Genomic DNA, 21,700 nt, shown 5'->3' with positions numbered 1-21,700 from the left:
TCCGGTGTGGCGCACGGACAAAAAAGTTGAATAATTATCTTAATTATTATTACTATTATATTTCACCTACCAAAATATATATAATAATAGCCTACGACATCGTAATATATTTTTTCCTTCAATTTTCAAATCAGGGGTTGTTTTAAGATTAGACGCATTGCACTTAATACACAATGCATTAAGATTTTTTCAAGATGCACAATACTTTATCTTGACACTAGATAACAAATTTAAACATATATTAACCTGTGTTTGGCGACAGTCTTTAGCGTGTTGAATTTATTTTTGACAATGTATTTTTTCTTGCGTAAGTGCGACTCCCAGAAAGCCTCTTGCCCCTCCCACTCCCAGCCGAGCGAAAGAGCCTGGAAAACTACAAATCTACACTTTCTCTGCTATGTTTTCTGCTTATTTTTTTTACCAAACATGTAAAACCAAGCAAAGACTGGTGCAATGCTTCTGTGTAAACGGTAACCTTTTCTTTTTTCATGCGAAACTTTCTCTAAAATGCCACTTTAAGTAGCTCGTTAGCTCGCAAAGTTAGCCAAAGACTACAAGACTGAACATGCTAATGTCGGTAATTATACACACCTTTAAAGTCTGGAAAGGTAGTTAGTTTACTTGCTTATTTCATAACAGTTTTACGGCTTAAGTTTGTCTTTTAATCTTTTGGAAAGCTATCTGTATCTTGTTAATAACCACTTATGTGTGATAGTTTGCTGTGACTTCTAACACACTGTTCCTAAGAGATGACATACTCTTCAGCTATGTTCTGTGGTTTTGCTGGCATAAGAAAATGAAAATGCCTTTATTTAACTTAAATGTTCTTTACAGCCCAAGCTGTGCCTTAGCATTCTGCTCTCTTGTAAGATTATGTCAAAGAGTAAGTAACCCAGAAAGAGAGAAGGAGACATTAACACCACTTGTTGCCATTTGCAGCTCACTAAAACTTAAAGCAACACAGGCCTTCAAGTGCTGTCATCATGTCAGAAACAGAGGAAAAAGGAGGGCCACCTGCTGAGGTCAATGCAGGGGACAGTGCTCTGGGACCCGTGCCCAGTACCACTCAGCAGCAGCAGGGTGGCATGACTGTGTCTTCTCCTGTGGCCCTTACTGCCACCACTGTCACCGAGGACGAAGATGAGAGTGAAGACGAGTCCTATATCCTGGAGGAGAGTCCCTGCGGCCGCTGGCAGAAACGCAAAGAGGAGGTAGGACAATATTTTGAGAAAAGATGAAATTTACAAAAAATATCTTTTGCAAAAACAAACAAAATAAAATAAACAATATATATTCAACACAGAAATTTTGCATATCTTCAAAATGACGATCATAATAATATCAAGATTTTTGATAATTTGCCCAACTCAACAATGTACATAATTAAGTATTAACATTGTGCATTGGGGTTTTACTATTGTATGTAAAGCACTTTGGTAAACTGTGGTTGTTCCTAAATATATTCTACAAATACATTTGACATTTTCCTCATATTTACAATAAAAATACTTGATCTGTTTTGTAGGTGAATCAGCGTAATGTTCCTGGGATAGATGCTGCTTATTTGGCCATGGACACAGAGGAGGGGGTTGAAGTGGTTTGGAATGAAGTCATGTTTTCGGAAAGGAAAAACTTCAAGATTCTGGAGGTGAGGCCAAATGTTTGCTTATTCCATAAAAGGTTACAAATAATTCTTTAGTTTGTAAAAATGTTATTTATTGTAGTGGTTAAAACATTCAAAAGATATGCAGAAACTCTTTGAACTCTGTTCAGTGCATGATTATAAATAAGGTAATCTGTATTGTAAACCTGAGTGTGGCTTTGTTTATGCTACGGTGCTACCAAAGTGACAACATTGTGCAACTGGCAACTGGGTACTGTATTATGCCCAATACACCTTCTTAATGGTAACCTGTTTTGTCATATTAAATTTCAGGAGAAGGTGAAAGCGGTGTTTGATAACCTGATCCATTTGGAACATGCAAACATTGTCAAGTTTCACAAGTACTGGGCTGACACAAGGGAGAACAGGGCTAGGGTGAGTCTGAGGCTATTTATTGGCACCTTTTATTTGAAGCCTTTTTAAAGAATGAAACTATTAACAATTTAGTATGTCAGATGTGTCAGAATAATGTAACATTGACTGTACTATCATTATATGTTGTCAGGTAATTTTCATCACTGAATACATGTCTTCTGGGAGTTTGAAGCAGTTTTTAAAGAAGACAAAAAAGAATCACAAGACCATGAATGAAAAGGTGCAATGCTCTTATCACTCACTCTCAGACATCTTGTTGACTGTTGTTTACCTTTTACACATTTGCTCTGTACAGGCCTGGAAGCGATGGTGCACTCAGATCCTGTCTGCTCTATGGTCAGTTTCATGAACATGAAAACTATTCTCCTATTTCTAGAGGAACAGAACTAACTCCTTCTGCTCTTTCCTGTAGTTATCTCCACTCCTGTGACCCTCCCATCATCCATGGCAACCTCACGTGTGATACTATCTTTATTCAGCACAATGGGCTCATTAAGATTGGATCAGGTGCGTACAGTTTCTGGGCTCTATTGCTTGAGGCACACAACATATAAGAGGACATGAAATATATGCGTTAATATTTACACACCTGTCTTTAGTTGCCCCAGATACCATTAACAACAATGTGAAAACCTGCTATGAGGAAAAGAAAAACCTGCACTTCTTTGCACCAGAATATGGAGGTAAAGCCCTCTTACGGTTATTATTATGATCATGTAATTAACAAATGTTCTACACAAATATATTCCTTATGGGTTTATTGTTTTGCTGTTGCAGCTGTAGATGACGTCTCTACAGCAGTGGACATTTATTCTTTTGGCATGTGTGCCTTAGAGGTGGAGTGTATTTTACTATTTTACTATTAATATTATTATTTTTATGTATTAGACATAAATCTTGTGCATTACAGATGGCTCTGTTGGAGATTCAGGGAAATGGAGACTCATCATATGTTTCTCAGGAGGCTATTAATAATGCTATACAGTTACTGGAGGACCCTTTACAAAGAGTAAGACAAATTAGCAGAACTTTGTTTGAATTTACAATTACGTTGAATTGAAATTGAGGATATCTGCTCCATTTTTATAGGAATTAATTCAAAAGTGCCTTGAGTGTGACCCCACCACACGACCTACAGCCAAAGAACTACTTTTTAATCAGGCCCTGTTTGAAGTGCCTCTGCTGAAGTTGTTGGCAGCACATTGCATTGTTAGTCACCAACGTAAGTTTTCATCCCCAAACATACAATTTGTGTAAATGCTTTTGTTTATTCTGCTTCATTTTGGTTTTCTGAACACTGTGCTGCAGATGTGATCCCAGAAAATGCTCTGCAGGAGATTACTAAAAACCTTGATCCAAACCTTGTGATTGCAGAGACTAAAGAAGATGTACAGCTTAAGTATGTATTTCTAAATCAAGAGAACCTCTTCAGTGTTGGTCTAGTGAAATATTTTGTACCATAGAAAGTACTTCACAAATTTGTAAACAAAGTCATTTGTTCTGTTTTATCTATAGGTTTTCACAATTCCCTGCACTGGAGCTCGATAAGTTTCTTGAAGACGTGAGGTAAGTTAAACCAACATGTTTAATATGAACCAAAGGAAGTTCAACCTCGCAGCTCGTTTACTATTAAGTTCCACAAGGGGGCAGCATTGGATTACTAGCGCACTCGTGCTTCATATTACGCAATGCTGACGTTATTAATGTATAAACACAATTATGTAAATTGTATTAAATCTTGCTGTGCTCTTTTTTTTTTTCTATTTTAATTATTATCTAATAATTTTAATAGGAACGGGATCTATCCAATGATTGCATTTGGCCTGCCATGTCCTCAGCAGCCTCATAAAGAGGCCGTTAAATCTCCAGTCATCATTCCTTTGGTCAAATCACCAACTCCTGAACCTACAGAGTTTGAGACAAGACGGGTAATTTGAGAATTAGATTTTACAATTATATCTGGAAATAAATAACTGAATTAAATTGTAACTCTAAATAAATTCTTAGGTTGTTCAAATGCAGTGTAATATTGAACCAAACGAAGATGGCGGAAAGTATCATGTAAGTGTGATTCATCAGCATATTTTTTAAATTTGTTGCATTTAACGCTGCGTTTGCTTGTTTTAGCTAACATTGCTGCTGAAATTAGAAGACAAACTTAATAGACATCTAAGCTGTGACATGTTACCTCGTAAGTAGTGTTTTATGTGTTTTAAATTGCTTCACTGAAATATGGGATTTAATTGTTGAAATGTCAAACATATTCACACATTATGCCTTTCTCAACCTCTGAGGCACCTTTGAAAGTGAGCCTTGGTATGGCCTCACAGTTTACTGTACGGCATGCAGTACTATATTGGGAACAGAAATGTGCCTGTTGAGAAAAGTGTTGTATTTTAGCTACTTGAATATTTAGAAGACAGAATCTGAACATTCTCAAGTAATCTGTGTTATTGTAAATCTGTGTTATTATTTCAAGGCCTAGTCCATTATAGATGTGTGTTTGACACCCTCTTCTCTGTATAATTAACATAAGAAACTAAAACTTTTAAACCATCCGTAAACAAAATAAACCCAACCGGCTCATCTATTGCATTTTGACTTAATGTGCACATGCGCACACAGGTATGTCTGGCAGGTCTCATGTTGCAGGCGCCTAGGGAATGCCGGCCTCTGGATAGCTGCAGCTGACAGCTGTCACCTCGTGTGTCAATATCTGACCATCTTTTCTCAGGCTTTCAACCCCCTGTCTCCTTCTCTCACTCACACATGCACACACCACCAGGGCTCAGTGCATCAGCCTACTGTATCTGTACTGTAGATACAGTGTGTGAGTGCACAAAAGAAATGTACAGAATCATGTACATCTTGTTGTAGAGGAGGCTAGGTTTGGAATTTCCACAGGCATTGTCAATTTTGATGATATAATCTTTCATTCAGTCAAAAAGAAGAATACACCTCATGTCTAACTGCATTATCTGTAAGCCGTTAATGTGAAAACTCCAAGTACATTACTCAGAAACATGCTGTAACACATCATGGTTATTTTAGAACTGAACAAGTTTTAACAGATTTCTCTTTCATGTAGTGGCAATCTTAACTCCTCATGTAAACAATGACAACAACTGATTGAATTACTTTTTGATGTCCACTTATCTCAGCAAACCAACCCGATCCTTCTATCTTTAGTATGCAAATGTCTGTCTTAATGGAGTCATGCATAACACATCGTAGTGTAAAGTGCCGTGAGTGGGTCCTCATCGGTGCTTGTCTCTGGTTTGTTTCAGATGAGAGTGTTGGAGAGTTGGCGCTGGAGCTGGTCCAGCTGGGCCTCATCAGTGAGGTGGGTGTTTGAGATCAAAACTGCTGCAGGGGAGTGGGTCAGACCCAGGTCTACATGAGAATAGACAAAAATGTGACACACAATATGGTTAAGTACTGCAATATCAATATTATTATTAATTATAGTGATATTTTATAGGTTTTGTCAGGCACAGTAATTTGAGGTCAGTTATATTAAAAGAAAAAATGACATAATTTACTGGTCAAATTCTGGTAAAAAAAAAAAAATAAATAATAATAATAATACTAATGTTTTTCAAACATTAGTTTGGTGTTATTACAATAATGATCATTTCCAATACTGCAATATTGATAGTTCTTCAATATATTGTGCAGCACTGATTACACCTAAAAGATTGTAAATTCAAGTTGGATTTGAGTGATTCTTGTAACCAGTGACTATTGATTAATCACCACTAAAAAACTGAATTTTTTCCACAGATGGACCAAAGTAAAATAGCATCTCTTCTTGAAGAAACACTGTCTCAAGCTCCTCACTGAAATCCCTTTCGGTCCAGTCATATTTATTTTGTACATACTTTTCCACCTGTTTTTTTAAACCTTTGGTGCTGTGACCAAAACGTGTTCTCATTGGCCATAAAGAATGTAGCACCCTATTAGCACAACTATATTAAAAAACTGACAACATGTCCATTAGTTTATGTATGACCCGGACAGAAAGAAAGCAATGTACCAAAATGTGAATACTGCATTTGATGGCAAACTACCATTTTATATTCTCCACAAATTAAAAAAAGGAACAACTTCCCACAGACTCTTTGCACAGTAGAAGTTGACGTATTTAGGTCAGCTGCATTATGATATTGAAATTTAGACAAGAATTTTAATAGTAAGGAGAATATGTCAAAATGCGGTTTCTTTAAAATACTGTGAATCCATTTTATGTAACTCTTAGGTTTTTTTTATATATTATCCTGTTGACGGGTTTTATGCCCTTTTAATGCTCCATGATGCTGCCTCATGTCACTCTCTGAGCTTTTCCCATTAACTTGAAACATTTATTCCATACGATGTTAAAACTGGACATAGATGTTTGAACATACTATAATTTCACTTTGTTTACAATTTCCATGGTCAATGTATTCCTCAGCTGCAGTTTTGTGTTGGTACTTAACAGGGTGGCAGCATTCTTCTTTCTTTTTTATGTTTTACACCTCCACTTGTTATGAGCCGGAGAATTCTCTGTAGCACAATATAGTTTTTTCCTTTTAAGATGGTGTCTTATTTTCTGATCTTCCAGACTTGAACCATGTATTATTTCTTTTATTTGTCATTTGTGAGTGGTATTGTAATGTGCCTTTTCTTTTATTTGGGGAGAAGGTGAGATTGTGAAACCCAAAGACACACTCCTTGGCAAACGGTTTGTTGATTTGAGGGATGTCTGTTACTTTATTTTTTCCTGTTACAATTTCTTTCTTAATCTTAAAAGATAAGCAGAGTATAGTACTTGGTAAAAAGTTTTGTTTCTTGTTTTTATTTTTTTGTCTTCCATGTTATTTATGACATGAATGTGAGTACTTGACTGTGTATTGGGTACTCTCAGCTATAACTACTCTTAACAAATAAAAGCGTGAAACTATACTATACCAATCGTCTAAGTGAACTGTTTTATATATTCTAACTTTTTTTTATGTATTTGCTGATTTAATTTCGACTTAATTTCTCTGAACTGCGCTGTACAGGTGTTATTCCAGGTAAGTTTGGTGACGTCACACCGGAAGTATCACGGGGAAAAAGACCTAACGCCTACAGGTCTCTACAGCCTGGCGGACATTTGTACGACCACCTGAAAAAAAAGAGGAATCCCGCAAAGAAAGCGAAGAAACAGTCCAAGATGTGCAAACTATTCGGTAAGTGCGCAGTTTTTATACGTAAAGGGAAAAGTCCAGGTGAAGTGTATTTATAAAAACACGCAATGATTTGGTTGAAACTCCAGCAGTAAGTGATTTGGGTTTGGCTATAAGTTTCATATGTCCATCTAAAAAAAAAAAAAAAAAAAGATGGCGTGTTTTTTGTTGCAGTTTGTCGAGTTGTTTAGTTAATTCAGTCTTGAAAGAAAAAGCAAAAGCAGATACCTTGATTTCGCCTTTAGGACTAAGAGCCCCTCCCACTGTGGGGTGAAGGAGCCCTTTGTGTTACAGTGTCAGTGTATCATACACAACTGTGCTCTACTTATTCAACTCACTACAGCACTGATTATGCATTTAAGTTTTAATTATATCTAATAAAAAGGCATAAAAACAAAGTAAAGCTTAACCTGTGACTAGTAGAGTACAGCCTGATTCCCCTGGCATGTTTTATATATGACTTGTGCAATGGAAAGCTATATAAGAGCTATGTATGCTTGTTTAACCCCAACTATATAAGATCTATGTATGTTTGTATGCTTTTTTTGGTTGTTTATCCTCATCTATATAAGATCTATGTATGTTTGTTTGGTTGTTTGGTTTTTATCCCTGACTATATAAGATCTATGTATGGTTATATGTTTGGTTGTTTATCCCCAGGCATATAAGATTTATGTATGTTTGTTTGTTTGTTTGTTTGGTTGTTTATCCTTTACTATATAAGATCTATGTATGTTTGTATGCTTTTTTTGGTTGTTTATCCCCTACTATATAAGATCTATGTATGGTTATATGTTTGTTTGGTTGTTTATCCCCATCTATATAAGATTTATGTATGTATGTTTGTTTGGTTGTTTATCTCCAACTATATTGGAGCTATGTATGGTTGTATGCTTGTTTATTGTCATCTATATAAGATCTATCTATGCTTGTTTGATTCTTTATCCTCATATATATAAGATTTATGTATGTTTGTTTGGTTGTTTATCGTCATCTATATAAGATCTATCTATACTTGTTTGGTCATTTACCCCCAGATAAAGCCAAAGGACCAGGTCGACTTATGAAGAAGGGGTTAACGCTCATCCTGGTCGGCCATATTAACTTCATCCTTGGGGCCATTGTCCATGGGAATGTCCTGAGGCACATCTCCAAACCCAATCAGCACGTCACCACAGAGTACACAGTGGCCAATATCATCTCTGTCACATCTGGGCTACTGGTGAGTGAGTTTGTGTTTAATTAATAACCACTATCAAATGAAAACAAACAAGATGGTGTTTTGTTCTGGGAAAACATGTAACGCAGTGTTAGTTGAGTATATGTCACAATAGGCTTACTAGACACAGAAAAATGCAGTGTCTTTTGTAGTTACTTGTCCTAGTTCAATCCAGGCTTTATTTTAATCCCATTTTGAGACTTGCTTTAGTTCATCCTGCTGTAGTCCTAGTACATTTGTAGAGTCAAATATTTAATGAAGTGATTCTTAACCCTATTGTGGCATATGCTATCAGGTAAATTCAAACAGCATCTCAAAGCAGAGGCATGGGACTCTTTAAATATGTTACTTATTTTACCAAAGATTACAAACTCAGAAATGGCAGAACTTCAGATATTCTTTAGTAGACATTCCCAAAAATATGACGTGGCAAAATTAATATCTTAGTTGCATAAACGCCTGACATTTTTTTATAGGAAAGGCTGTAAAAACCTAACCCTAAGTACAATATGCATAATCTCTTGTATAAACGTTGATTATTGTTCATATATGTAATTTAAAGTGTTTCTGAACTGGCCAGATAGTTTTTTCATTGTTTGATTGCATAAAAGTTACTCAAAAGTACATTCGTTTTTATATTTTTCTTCTACCTAAACTGGTATTACACACTTATTTGATGCTTCAATGGAAAGATAAGGATGGATTTGTAAAATAGAGGTAGTTGTGTGAAAAGGGGTAAAAGTACATGTTGATACCTCCTTTAACATGATTTCTATGGCAAAAAAAAGAAAAAATGACTAGGCGAGCTATAGTGGTCTATAATGTACTCAGTCCTTAAAGGGTTAATGTGAAATAAAATTGACTCAATAGTCAACACTTTGCCAAAGTATAAGAACGTAATGTATTTCAGCAATTTTGTTTGTTTGGTTGAAAGTACATTAGATAAACCAGAGTCGCTCATTATTTAACCTCTACACATTTTTGCAGAGGTGTTTATCGCTCATTATTTAACACACTCTTTCATCTGGAAAACACAAAATGGAACAGTTATTTTGCATTTTTAATCTTTCAGAGCATAGCCGCCGGGATAATCGCTATTGTGGTATCTAGGAACCTCCATGTGACCAAACTGGTATGAAGTCGACTTTTATGCAACTGTTATGATTGATTTACTGTGGCATATTATTATTGTTTGTGCTGATTTCCTGTTACACTGTTTATCCAGCAAATAGGTCTTTTAATCACGTCTTTCCTGAATGCCCTTCTGTCTGCCGCCTGCTGCATTGGGCTCCTCTTGGCCATTGGGGTCACTGTTGCTCACAATGGGCAGGGTCTGATGCAGGGCTGTAACAGCACGGGGGTCCCAATCAATGCAAGGTCACCTATCAGTGCCCACTGCCCCTTCGATACAACACGGATCTATGTAAGTAAAGTTGATGTGGTAAAGAGAAAAGGTTAAAGATATTTGGATGACATTTATATTTTAAAAAAATCATGAATAAAACAGCGGTGAAATGGTGATTCACTGTCACTCACACTGTTCTATGTATGAAAAAGGTATTTAGAGAAAGAAATGTGGCTTTTTTGAGAGGTTTGCCTTCAAACATGTTCACAATTATGTATTCATTCTGACTGGTTTTATATCAATTAACCTTGACTCCCCCATTGTACTGAGCTAAGTCATAAGTTTGAGAGAACTTTTAGTAGTTCACTTGATTGACCACATAGGGAAATTAGACAATGCTCCTGGGGAAACCTGTCAGGAGCAGTAAGTGACAAGATGATGAGGAAACTGGGGTGCCTGTGGGAAAAAATACATGTGATTTATTGTATTTTTTCACTTTCTCTATTAAACTTCTTCACTGTTTTTTATGTTGTGGCCTAGGACACCACCTTGGCACTGTGGATCCCATGTTCAGTGTTGTCAGCCGCTGAAGTCGGCCTTTCGATCTGGTGTTTCGTCGTTGGACTGGCTTTGAGAGGCCTCGGCCCGTGTGGACACAACTATCTCAAAGAGCTGGTGGGTGTGTGTTTGTGTGCATAGGTGTGTCTGTGTCATGTACGATACTTAGACATATATTAGTACAGTTTGTCAATCCAGCCACTTCAGTCTCGTTTGAACAAAGGTTACCCACTTTTAGTTTTATATTAATTGCTTTATTTTTAGCAGTTTTTTCATTAGTTTCTTTTCTCTCCAGCTGGAAGATGAGGCTGCAGCAACGGGTCACAGCCAACATCTGATTGCACAGCCAACAATTCCAGATGCCTGAAAAGCAAGTTGTACAAACTATTTTTAGTATTTCCTTTTTATATATTCATTGTATATCCTCAATCCTAAAATGCATTTCAACAACATTATAATGATTGTGAATGAATTATTTTTATTATGAAGGTAAAATACATGATATTTATTTGTAAGAACACTTTATTTTCAACTGAAGTGGATGTTGTTAAAGCAGCACATTTTGACATAAAGGATACCAGTATTAATGAAAGACTACTGTATTTTTAAGACTTAAGTGAGTTGTGATGTAACCACGTGTGCAACAAACACTCCAATGTGTTGCAAATGTGCAGTCCTTTGTGCCTTTTAAATTTACGTTTTTGTATTTGTTTTATGGTATTTAGTCATTTCACTGTATACAACTACATGTATTAGATTTGTAAATGTGGGGATTTTCTCAATAAAAGAAAAGTCCTGGATTATTGCCAGCTTTGTCTGCTATTACCATATATCCTTTTTCAAGATGGGAAAATGTCAAGTGGGGTTACAGAAAGGGGTTAAAGCGGTTGTGTAAGTGGGCCAGAGTACACTATAGTCCCACAGTAAAGCCATGGACCCTCCCTCCTCTGGCCCAGAGCTCTATGACGGAGAAGATCAGATCAGCCATGAAACTGTTAATCTAGTGCACCGCTCAATCGTGTGGAAGGAAATCACAGCACGCACTACTAATCCTGGAGCTGTATGGGATAAATATTGACACTAAGTTGACTGATATGATGACAGCGTGTGGCCCTGTCACTGTGTGTGGCAGTACAATGTCACAATCATTTAACGTACGTATTTGGAACAATAAAAGAAATGATTCAATGGCTTGGGAATGTACTGAACAGCTAATTTCATATCTAAAAATAAATATAAATCATATTTTTTCCATTACACATTGGCCTACATCACATCTATAACGTGACCTACATTATGGTGAGTGGTTTCAGATCAGCCAAATAGAGTAATACTGTAGGCCTACCTCATTAATGCTGCTAAAATGTATGTATATTTTTATGCACTGATTCTCTGAGTGTCCAGGGGCCAATTGGGTAACTGCTGTGCGCATTCACAGTGCGCGCTCCCGTGCAGCACGCTGCAGAAACCAGCTGCAAACACTGAGCAGACACTCTGAGCAGAGACACTGCAGCACATGCAGCCGGTGCGCCGTGGAGAACACGACCAGAGGATCTCTCCATCTGTGGCAAAGGCTCTGTGCGCATCAGTAAAATGATGTGAGCGCGCGGCAGTGAGGGTCGAGTGAAGAGGAAGTCCTCTGTCTGTAACAGCGCGCAGCTTGGCACGAGACGACCAACGCATCCAGCGAAGATTGATGCGCCCTCACAGTCTGACTGGAATGCCACTGTGTGTGGCTTTTCACGCGCAGCTTGTGGCTCATTTGAGAAGACGTTTGAAGCGTGCTGCAGGTTTTTCATTGAGGCCAGAAAGGTACGTGAGGACTGTTACCTGTCCGTTACGCGTGTCCTGATGCTCCAGCGGGCCAGTTCAGGCATGTGCTGTTGACATTTGTACATATTGTCATGTGGTTTTATGATGTCATTACCTGTACTGCCCTGAGCCTGTAGTTGGCTGTATTAACTTTATGCTGTCTATGACATTCTTGAAGATATCGTATCTCAAAGTGTGAGACGTCGCAGGACAGCGTTACTGTTGCCCTGCCAACCTCACACAAACAGAGCGCGCGGGGGAGTGTGTGTGTGTGTGTGTGTGTGTGTGTCTGTGTCTGCAGGTGTAATGTTCATGTTGGTGCCTTCAGACCTGTGGTGTTTGTCCAGGCTTGTCTGCTACATAAACTGTGTATGACCCCTCTCACTGGGATAGAAAGCAGCTGACTTATTATAGTTTAAATATTTTATTATCTCTAATAAAAATGTACCAATTGTTTGACTTTTTCAGGACCTGTTCAGCAAATCTCCAGAACAAAATCATGTAACAGAGCATCATCCACAAATACCAAAGGATTTCCAATGAATAAACAGCTGCAGACAATGAAGACTATTAATGGGACATATCTTGACTATTTAAAATCTTCACATGGATTTATTTTTATTTATGCTTTCCTAGTGCAGTGAACTCCTCCTTTTCCCATGTTTGCTCATTCATTATTTAAGCTGTTGGATGTGGTTCCCTGGGTGATAATAAAGTCATCATGAGCTCCTCCAAAGCTAGAACTGCGATGCATGGAGCAGCTGAAAAGAGATTTAAGACTGCAGCCCTATCCTGCAGAGAGACGCTATGTCCTGTCCCTTTTGTCACTCATCTCGTCCTACTGCTCTGCTCCGTGGTGTCCCCATCTCTGTCTATTCACATGGAGTACATCGAGAGCCACAGCGAGTTCACCTGTGAGCCCATAAGACTGAGAATGTGCCAGGACCTGCCTTACAACACCACCTTCATGCCCAATCTGTTGAATCACTATGACCAGCAGACCGCGGCACTCGCCATGGAGGTACGTCTTTGTGTACACTGTCACAGAAAAACACTGTCTTCACATCACTCTACATACTGTTGTATTTTTCCTAATAAAAATACCAACAGGCCACATCAAGTTTATGTATAGTTAGTTTATATTTTACACAAAAAACTCTCCCTGATTCCTCTCAATATGATTTACACTGTATGAACATGAGTCAGCCTTAAAAAGTACACTTATGGATAGTGTAAGAAACGTAAAAGTGAAATGAAAATAACAAAGCAGCGGTCACCAGTTTCGCATTGCGGTGAATCAGACATCTGCTGTGGACAATGGCACTTCAGGCCATCATATTAAGCTCTATTGTTAAATGATAAAGATATTTACACTTCATTACGGCAAAGAACTTGAAAATAAAATAAAAATACAATACATTCAGTTGCAAAGTATTTTTAGAATAGTTTGATATTTTTAGCTTTCACTCTCAGATAAACACTCTTTGAGGACCTGTCTGCGTCTTGTGGTTGTACAAGGCTGTTTTTGTTGTGTTTTTTTTCGTGCACTACACTTCAGAGACCTAAAATATCAAAGGGTTAACAAGAACAGTGAAACATTTGAAGAAAGGCGATGCCAGGTCCTTCCTTATGTTACACTCCATCTTCCTTCTCCAGTTACTCTTCCATGTAGGCACAGATGGATGCATAGGCAGCTACTCCCAGCCTTTCATGTCAGCAGACAGACAGGCAATTTGTCTGACCACTGCCTCCAGGAAGCACAAGTGTTATGCTTAAGTAATTAATACTTAAGAACTAATGGGTTTTAGTGCAGGGGGTGTTGAATTTTAAACAAAAAACACTGATGTTACACAGCATTGGGACGGATCATATTCCATCTCTTTCATACTCCTTTGTTACACTCCGGAGAGAGAGAGACGAGGTGTTGCTCAATGGCACGAGTGTAATTACCTTGTCATCGTAAGTATTTATTAGAACCAGTGGCAATGTAGTGCATTTGGGATCTGAGGACTGCTGGGTGTGGTACTACTAATAAACTACAAGAAAAAAGACGTGGGATATGTTTTTATAGCCCCTTCTGTTGAGATGGACTGATTTCAGAGACATATTTCATGCTGATACCTGCTGATTGATTTGTAAATTGCCTTTTGCTTATAATGAGTATGAAGTATGAAGTAAGAATCACTAGACTATTGCAGATACAGTCAGACAAATTATCACTACCTCCAGCTGTTCAGAGAAGCCATATTAAATTACGCCTGTTGAAATCTGGGTGACGTTAGACAAGACCAATACATTTCACGGTTTCTTGAATAATGATTTTTTAAGAACATCAAATCAAGCAACAGAATTCTAAAGTTACACAAATCTTCTTTAATGTTCCATATGTTATTACAATACACTCTGCTAGTACGCGGCGGTGTACCTAATAAAGTGGCCCCGGGGTGCGTTTCACTGTTGGATTCCCGTTTCTTCAAGGTTATTGCGCGTATGCTCGGAGATTCTCTATAGCTTTTCACACTGGAGACCTGCTTCCTCTGACCTGTGGCACTGATGGCGCTGAAGCAATTCTCACTGTATAATTTCTTATCGTTTTTAGAGAAGACAGTATAAGCCTTAACAATGTGTAAATCCCAGCAGTTTATGAAATACTACCGGCTAATCCATGTAATATTGCTCTCCAGTAGCTTTATTCTTGCAGTGTTTGCTTTTATTAGTTTGAACATGTGCGTCCCTAATGATTTAGTAATAATGTTGAGAAGCTGATATTTCAAATTTAATTTCTGACACTAAAGAAATTAATGAATAGACATAGATATAGTTCTATTTAGTGAACTGCTACTGCCTTTACTATCCCCATGTTATCGGCAAATAACATTTATACAACATTTTAAAGCAGGATAACAGTCGTTGATTTTATTTTATGATGTGGCTGTATGCTATTTCTGATAAACGTCATGTGCTGTTTAGAAATTGTCAAATATTTTTCAGTATTGCTAATTCTTGATCTAATTTTAACCCAAGTTTTAGTATTGAATTATGAATTATGTATCTGTGATCTTTTTTTTTTTTTCTTTTTGCACAAGGACACAACGAAACGGTCACTGTATAATGTGTATTTGTTGCAGAAAAGCTCCACAATCACACTCCGTTTATGTTTTTCAAAGTTAAAAGCACGATTGTTTTGAATGACAGGTATATAGACATGGTTATGGTCGATGTGTTCTTAATAACCATGATTACAGTGTGATAAGATTCACTCCGCACTTTAAGGACGTTGCACGAATCAAGCCAATTCCCAGGCGTCATGTCAAAACACGCCGTGCAAAGGATTGTAAGAAGCATCTGTTGTTGAACTTGATTTAACCCAGCTAAAGCAGAAGTCTGTAACTGACACCCACGGTCCCTGCAGCAGTCATAAGGAGGCAGCTTTCAGGCGACGCGGAGTAGCAACATGAGCCGCGCCGGTTCCTATGACTTGGCAGGGAGATTTGATAATGTATGTCACGAGAAACTGTTTACGTCTTGGCAGCTATGTTGTGTGTTCAAGAAGTGTGTGCACGGTTTGATAAAGATCTAGATATAATGTTTTACTGTTTGATTATTTGTAAAGAGGCTTCTGCATGTGCATATCTGGCATCACTGTCTTCACGGAAAGGTTCAGTCAGCATCCGTGCCTCTTTTGTCTCGAGTAGTTATGCCGCTGATGCTTTCTAATGATGGAAACAATGCAGTCAGCAAAATCTTAGCCACCCATAAAACATTACTCCCTTATCACTGCCATTTTGGAGCTTCATCAGTTCTACATCATCGTAGGCAGGTCGGTAAGCAATAACAAACATGCTACCTTGTTCCCTTTTTGACTGACAGCCCGATCGTCCACTGCGGTGGTTCTGTGTCGTAATTAAAGGGAGGAGCTTTGACCTAACTGTGCATTAGTACTTCCTGCGACTGACTGAGTGATTGACAGGTGATTGGTTGAACAGAGCAGCTGTCGACTCTCACTAGTGCTGCTAACTAGCTGCTAATCTCCCTCTCTCAGCACTACAATGAAGCCTTTCAGTCCCACACACTAACAGCCTCCTGAACCTCCCCCAATACTTCATTAAGAGCACATATTATGACAAGAGGAGGGGAAGTAAGTTAAGGTAAAGGTTTAATGAATCATAGGGCAAGGATGAATTTGGGAAAATATCTAAATTTAGATTTTTCTAACAAGTAATGAGAATAAAGCGTGAACGGCTAAACCTGCAAAACACATAGAGATTTAAACTATAATGCAAATTACAATGGGGTCTTGTCATGTATAAAATCTGCTAAAATTAAAATGTATGTGGGTATTTCAGTGTGGTTTTCTTTCAGCTCCTTTGCACCATAATATTTTAGGTGTAATTTGTGTAGTGTATTGAATAACAAACATTAATTCCATAGTATATTGGTAAAGTCCAGTCCAGAGTCCAGCCTTTATGACATGTGCATGGTGTTTGTATACCTACGTTGGGTTAATAATGTGTGACTTAAATGTGCTTGTGTGGCCTGCTCTGCCCATCTGCTGCAGCGTTTGAGGAATCCCAGAGGACGCAATGAGGGTCATGACATTACTTGAGGTCTGTGCATATTAGACATACAGGGATTATGCATGACATTCATCAGGATCATGTCACAACAAAGAAACAGTAATTCTATATGTTAATTTCTTGTGTTATGTTGTGATCCGAGAGCTGAATAGAATTGTTATTTTATCAAGAATGTAAGAGGGGAGGCGTATGAAACACATTTTATTTGTTACCATATGGATGTATAACTGGTGATATTTGGGGATTTATTTCATTTTTGGTATTAGAAAAGAACTGGGCAGATTATTTTTCTAATAATTTCTTCTATTCCTAATCGAAATAGGTGGTAGTATATGTTTGTGAACTTCATCTCATTCACTTTACTTCAATTTCTAGGCCTCACCATAGGTTTAAACATGTTTATATTGTTAGACAGATGTCGGATGTTGTTATCGGCTGAAAAAAATACATATCAGTCAATCCGTAGTTTATATGGCAAAATGTGTGGAGCTGAAATCCATGTATTCACACAAAGAACGTCTGCACAAGTGGTAAACAAGTGGCACGGGATATTCGGAAAACCCCAGTTATTGAATAAAAACATTGAGCTATGTTGGGTTCTATCTTCTGACTCAGTAGTTGTCACCATTCAGAGCAATCATGTGGCTCAATAGTAGACTATAATATATAAATGCAATGAAGAATGTAAGCACTATACATATTTTGGGGCATTATTGGCTGAATGTTAATTCTGTACCTTCAAAAGAGTCTTGAGACTATGTGAAGGCAGAATATAAATATCACCAGTCTTTGGACGTGGCCGTCTGTGGTGTTTGTGTTACACTTAGCATGGGGTCCTGTCCTTCAAATTAACTGCACTATTCGGGAAAGGCCAGAAGGAGGTTACCAGGGTCCCCCCCTCAAAAACAATGTGTGTGTGCCAAGTTTAAAGAGCTGAGGCTTTTTGTGTTGAAGTATGGGGTCTCATTGTGTGTGTGAATACGCGGCTACTCATTGAGGTGTGTTATGCTTGGTGTGTATGTCCATGTGCGTGTATTGAGAGCATCTGAAGAGGCTGCAGGTCCTTTTTACACATAGACAGACTGGTTCTTGTAGAGTTTTAAAGTTCCTGTTGATTATCCTGCTCATTCTGGCAGGATCTATAGAGCCAGTCAGTCCAAATGAAGCAATCATTTATTTATGCGTGGAACAAAGCTACTGCCTGATGCTGGTTTTGGCAACGCATTCCTATCAGCAAAGCTCCCGGTACCGCTTATCCAGCTCCACAATGCCGAATGGGAGATTTGAAAGGGATTGTTCATTGCTTAAATAGTGCTTTGTGGCCTATATTGAAATTGACAACACAAAAATGCTTCTACATGGCGATGCATAATTTATACTTCTTCACAGGATTTCTATGTGTGAAATAATGTGCGGGAGTTGTTGTTGATGTTTTGAAAGTGTTAACCAAGTGCACTTTAGTACATTTCACACTTTGCCCAAGTGCATACTTTCAGGATAGACACTCTTCTGCCAGGCACAGTATCAGAAATTTAGTTATGAATGTCTATAAAAGAAGCATGCTCTAGGAAATGTCCTGGTAATGCAAGTTTAACCAAAGTTTCAGGGCTTGTTTTGTGTTTTGTGTGTGCAGATTTTACGTTGATATTTCATATTCATTGCCAAGTACAATCTTAGGCAGGTATCTTACATTTGAAAGCTTATATTGGCCAGAATTCATACATTTGTTTTTGATCACGGTAAAATATGTGCTCGGATCATTAGCAAAACCAAACTGAGCAGCTGGACGGCAGTTACATGCATATTAATTAACTGTGCATCTTGTATACTAATTACCCGTATTTATGCTGTTGTTTATCCTAAATTAAACACATAAGAACTATGGAAACATCAGCCATTTAATCAGTAATTAGCTCTTCCAATTTCCTAATTGCTAGCCTGAAATTCAACAGTCTTTTCCCTCTGAGAAACTCACTCCTTCACTCCATCACTGTATTTCTACTATATCATCACCACATGCATGTTGTGGTGCCTTATGTTTAGTTGTGCTTCATGATGCTGATATAACATAAATATGGGTTATCCGGGTCTTAAGATCCTAATCTGAACCCATGACCTGGCCTGGGAACTGTGTGTGGAGTGAGTAATGTTTAACCCTCAGTGCTAAGCCCGCCCTCTCCAACTCACTAACCCTCAATGATCCCTTGTCACGCACTGTACAGGAGCAAGACAAGGATAACTTTATCATGTCAGGCCTAACAGGAGCTTTTATTGTCGATGCTAACCACATACTAGCTCGATATTAATCTAATATACAGCGGTCTCCTTACTCCCGAAACAGCTGTGAAGTGGAATGTATGACATGTGCACCCTTCTCACACACTCTGAGTATGTGCAATGTTCAGAATGTCAATACACAGAGTCTGACTTATGTATATTGATGAGTTGATGCTTGATAAAAATATCTTGGTATTCAATATTTGTTGACAGATATTTTTCATATAAAATGCACTTATTGTGGCCCCATTACAAGTCGGCATAAGAGGAATAATGATGACTTTGATAAATGTGAACCAAAACTTGTCTGGCATCCCCTCATATATAAAACGTATAGCATTAATACTACTTGATATTTAGTACTCATGATGCAATTGAAGGATTCATACAAATGTGAAGACAAGATGCAGGATTATCATAAATGCTTGAGCAGCAATTTCTACACCCTGAAAAGGAAAGAGAGCTCTAATGAACACCGCCGCACAAATCCAATATTGATTTTAATTAATTGTGTGAGAAAAATCTTAATATGAAGGAGCCAATGAAATGGTATTTCCTGTCATTTAGAAACTATAATTAAACATGAAGCAATTTTTAGCAACAGAAGTATTTTGTAAGTGCTAAATAAAAAATAAAGAAATCTAATGACGGCAGATGGACATGCAGATTGCTTGTCTGAGGTGAGGAAATGCGTGGGTGCCCTCTCATTGGGCTTCATTGTTTTGCCGTTACCATCTCTGTATTGTCGAGGCTGACCCTCTCGCCTCGCTCCCCCGAGTCCTTTCTTCTCGTTTTCACACTTTCTCTGTCGCTCGTTATTTAAGCTTGTTGGGCATACTTTTTGGATGGTTTCCCCTTTTTAGAGCAGTCTATAATGCGGGTGTGTGGCAGGGTTTGTGTGTTCTCCCTGAGCTGTTGTTGTGTGAGCGCCTCCACATCACCTGTTGCCATGGCAGTTAAATAGGCCTCCAGGAAGGACGAGGAATGGAGGGGGAGGTGGGGGTGAGGTGTGTGTGAATGGGGGAGCAGGGGGTGAGGGTGAGTGCATGATCAGGAATAAAACAGAGCACAAAGATGGTGAGATGCAGCCATGTTATCACGTCAGACAAAGGAATTAATATGAGTTACTTCCAAAGTCTTTGATGAAGTTTGCAGATTCTGTTCCATTTTCTAAAAACTATTAGCATTATCTTGTGTTTGTTTTAATCTACAAGTGTTCAGACCTACATGAAAAAGCCAGGAACAGACAAAAGAAGCAACTTAAATTGTTCATAAATGCTGTATAATTGATTCATTGATGTTTAACGAGTCAGAAATAACATTTTGTGTCAGGACAGGAAGCACTTATTTAGAATGCATCCTGGTGGAGGTTTCATTTGCTATGATTTCAACTTCAAAACTACACTACGAGGAAGTTCAAAGCTGGATGATAACCCCTCATTGAACTCAGACTGTTTCCCCTCATCAATGCGTAATCAAAGTGACAGTTCTGGGAAGAAGACGCTTGGCAAAGTACAGCCTGCAATTAAATATGGCTTCAGCAGACGTGATTCAATACAAAACAGTTCGTCTAAACGACAAAAGGGTGTTAAGTAGTGTCTGTCCTTTACAGACTTACCAGAATCATCAATGAAACAAATTACAGGCAAAAACATGACCCATAAAATTATATAGAACCTGCCAAGCACCTGTTGTGTGGTACAGAGTAGTAATTTTGTTTAATTAGATCTTTTCCTTTCTGGCACTTTTACTTCTAGCATACCAAGATGTCCATATTAGTTTGGTAGCGGTTTTAAGTCAGATGCCGTCCACTCCCTGACCCGTCTTTTTCTATAAATCAGAGCTTGGGACCAGAGTGTGTAGTTGGACTAATATTGTACAGTAATAATGTTGCAAAGCCATCTCTTCAAATATGAAATGACAGTTAGAATAAAGGCACAAAAGCCTATGAATGCTAATGTGGAGAGGTAGGACACATGTCAGTGTAATTGCGCATGCCAAGAAAATAACACAAAATTGAAGAAAGAAAGATGGGAGGAGAGGAGGAGGGGATGTGAACGTGGAGGGGAATGCTATTAATGGCTTTGTCTCCAGCTTGTGACTGAAGGATGGTTGGTCTCGGATAAACGCAGGAGTGAATGAAAGCGCGAGAGAGTGTGAGAGAAGGGTGCCCCTTTCTTCACTGTCTATTCAGAGATTAGCGACAAGAGCATCACGGTCTGCTCAGTTGGCTATTCATGACCAACGCCTGTCTGTCCCCCGAGCTGTGGAGAGCAGAGGCAGGCACACAGCCAGAGCTACTGTGCATGTGTCCCAGTGGAAGCGCCAGCAGTGTGAAATATATCTATAAATGTATTTATACTGCATTATGGAGTGTGCAGTCTCAATATGGAGCTGCAATCTAGACAGGGAATCCACAAATGAGAGGCAAAAGTAATAACCACAGTGGACTTAAAGTATATGAAATAAGCCACGAGCTGGTGCTGGTGGGGAATCATATGAGCTTTGTACTCTTTCCTCTTCTGTTGAGGATTAATCTAAAATCCAGACAGATTCAACACAGTACTCACATGCAGTTTTGTGAAGTTGGAAAATATATAGATTTGGCAACTGTATTTATATTGTCTTATTTTGAAAGGTTTGGCCATGTAACAAAAAGCACAA

General features: G+C 38.3%; 3 protein-coding genes across 5 annotated transcripts in view; all 3 read left to right on the top strand.

Moving 5' to 3' along the window:
* The first annotated feature begins 340 nt into the window (after positions 1-340).
* Positions 341-6,987, top strand: LOC117390740 (nuclear receptor-binding protein-like). 3 transcript variants are annotated; one of them, XM_033988545.2, is made up of 18 exons: positions 341-470; positions 940-1,211; positions 1,526-1,648; positions 1,937-2,038; positions 2,169-2,258; positions 2,334-2,374; positions 2,451-2,545; positions 2,638-2,721; positions 2,816-2,874; positions 2,949-3,047; positions 3,128-3,260; positions 3,347-3,437; positions 3,554-3,604; positions 3,831-3,966; positions 4,046-4,099; positions 4,166-4,229; positions 5,326-5,381; positions 5,822-6,987. In XM_033988545.2, the coding sequence occupies exons 2-18, from the start codon at positions 984-986 to the stop codon at positions 5,879-5,881; spliced, it is 1,566 nt and encodes a 521-aa protein (XP_033844436.1). In that variant the 5' UTR covers positions 341-470; positions 940-983; the 3' UTR covers positions 5,882-6,987. The 3 variants fall into 3 exon arrangements, with proteins under 3 accessions (XP_033844436.1, XP_055088535.1, XP_055088536.1); XM_055232560.1 differs by having other exon boundaries at positions 341-577; positions 5,822-6,848; XM_055232561.1 differs by lacking the exons at positions 5,326-5,381; positions 5,822-6,987 and adding an exon at positions 4,664-4,817.
* A 145-nt stretch (positions 6,988-7,132) lies between these two features.
* LOC117391283 (keratinocyte-associated protein 3) lies at positions 7,133-10,828 on the top strand. The gene is made up of 6 exons (XM_033989030.2): positions 7,133-7,251; positions 8,286-8,470; positions 9,540-9,599; positions 9,693-9,890; positions 10,353-10,487; positions 10,666-10,828. Exons 1-6 carry the CDS (start codon positions 7,236-7,238, stop codon positions 10,735-10,737), a joined length of 666 nt encoding a protein of 221 aa, XP_033844921.1. The 5' UTR covers positions 7,133-7,235; the 3' UTR covers positions 10,738-10,828.
* A 1,033-nt stretch (positions 10,829-11,861) lies between these two features.
* The window catches only part of LOC117391273 (frizzled-3-like), a 21,908-nt gene continuing 12,069 nt past the window's right edge, over positions 11,862-21,700 (top strand). The window contains exons 1-2 of the mRNA XM_033989018.2: positions 11,862-12,182; positions 12,651-13,203. Of these exons, the coding sequence (XP_033844909.1) occupies positions 12,904-13,203 (300 nt within the window). The 5' untranslated portion in view covers positions 11,862-12,182; positions 12,651-12,903. The remainder of the gene's footprint in view (positions 12,183-12,650; positions 13,204-21,700) is intronic.

The sequence above is a fragment of the Periophthalmus magnuspinnatus genome, chromosome 3 (genome assembly GCF_009829125.3).
Source record: "Periophthalmus magnuspinnatus isolate fPerMag1 chromosome 3, fPerMag1.2.pri, whole genome shotgun sequence".
NCBI classification, from domain to species: Eukaryota; Metazoa; Chordata; class Actinopteri; order Gobiiformes; family Gobiidae; genus Periophthalmus; species Periophthalmus magnuspinnatus.
The sequence above is the reverse complement of the archived record's forward strand: the minus strand, read 5'-3'. Positions and strand labels throughout refer to the sequence as shown.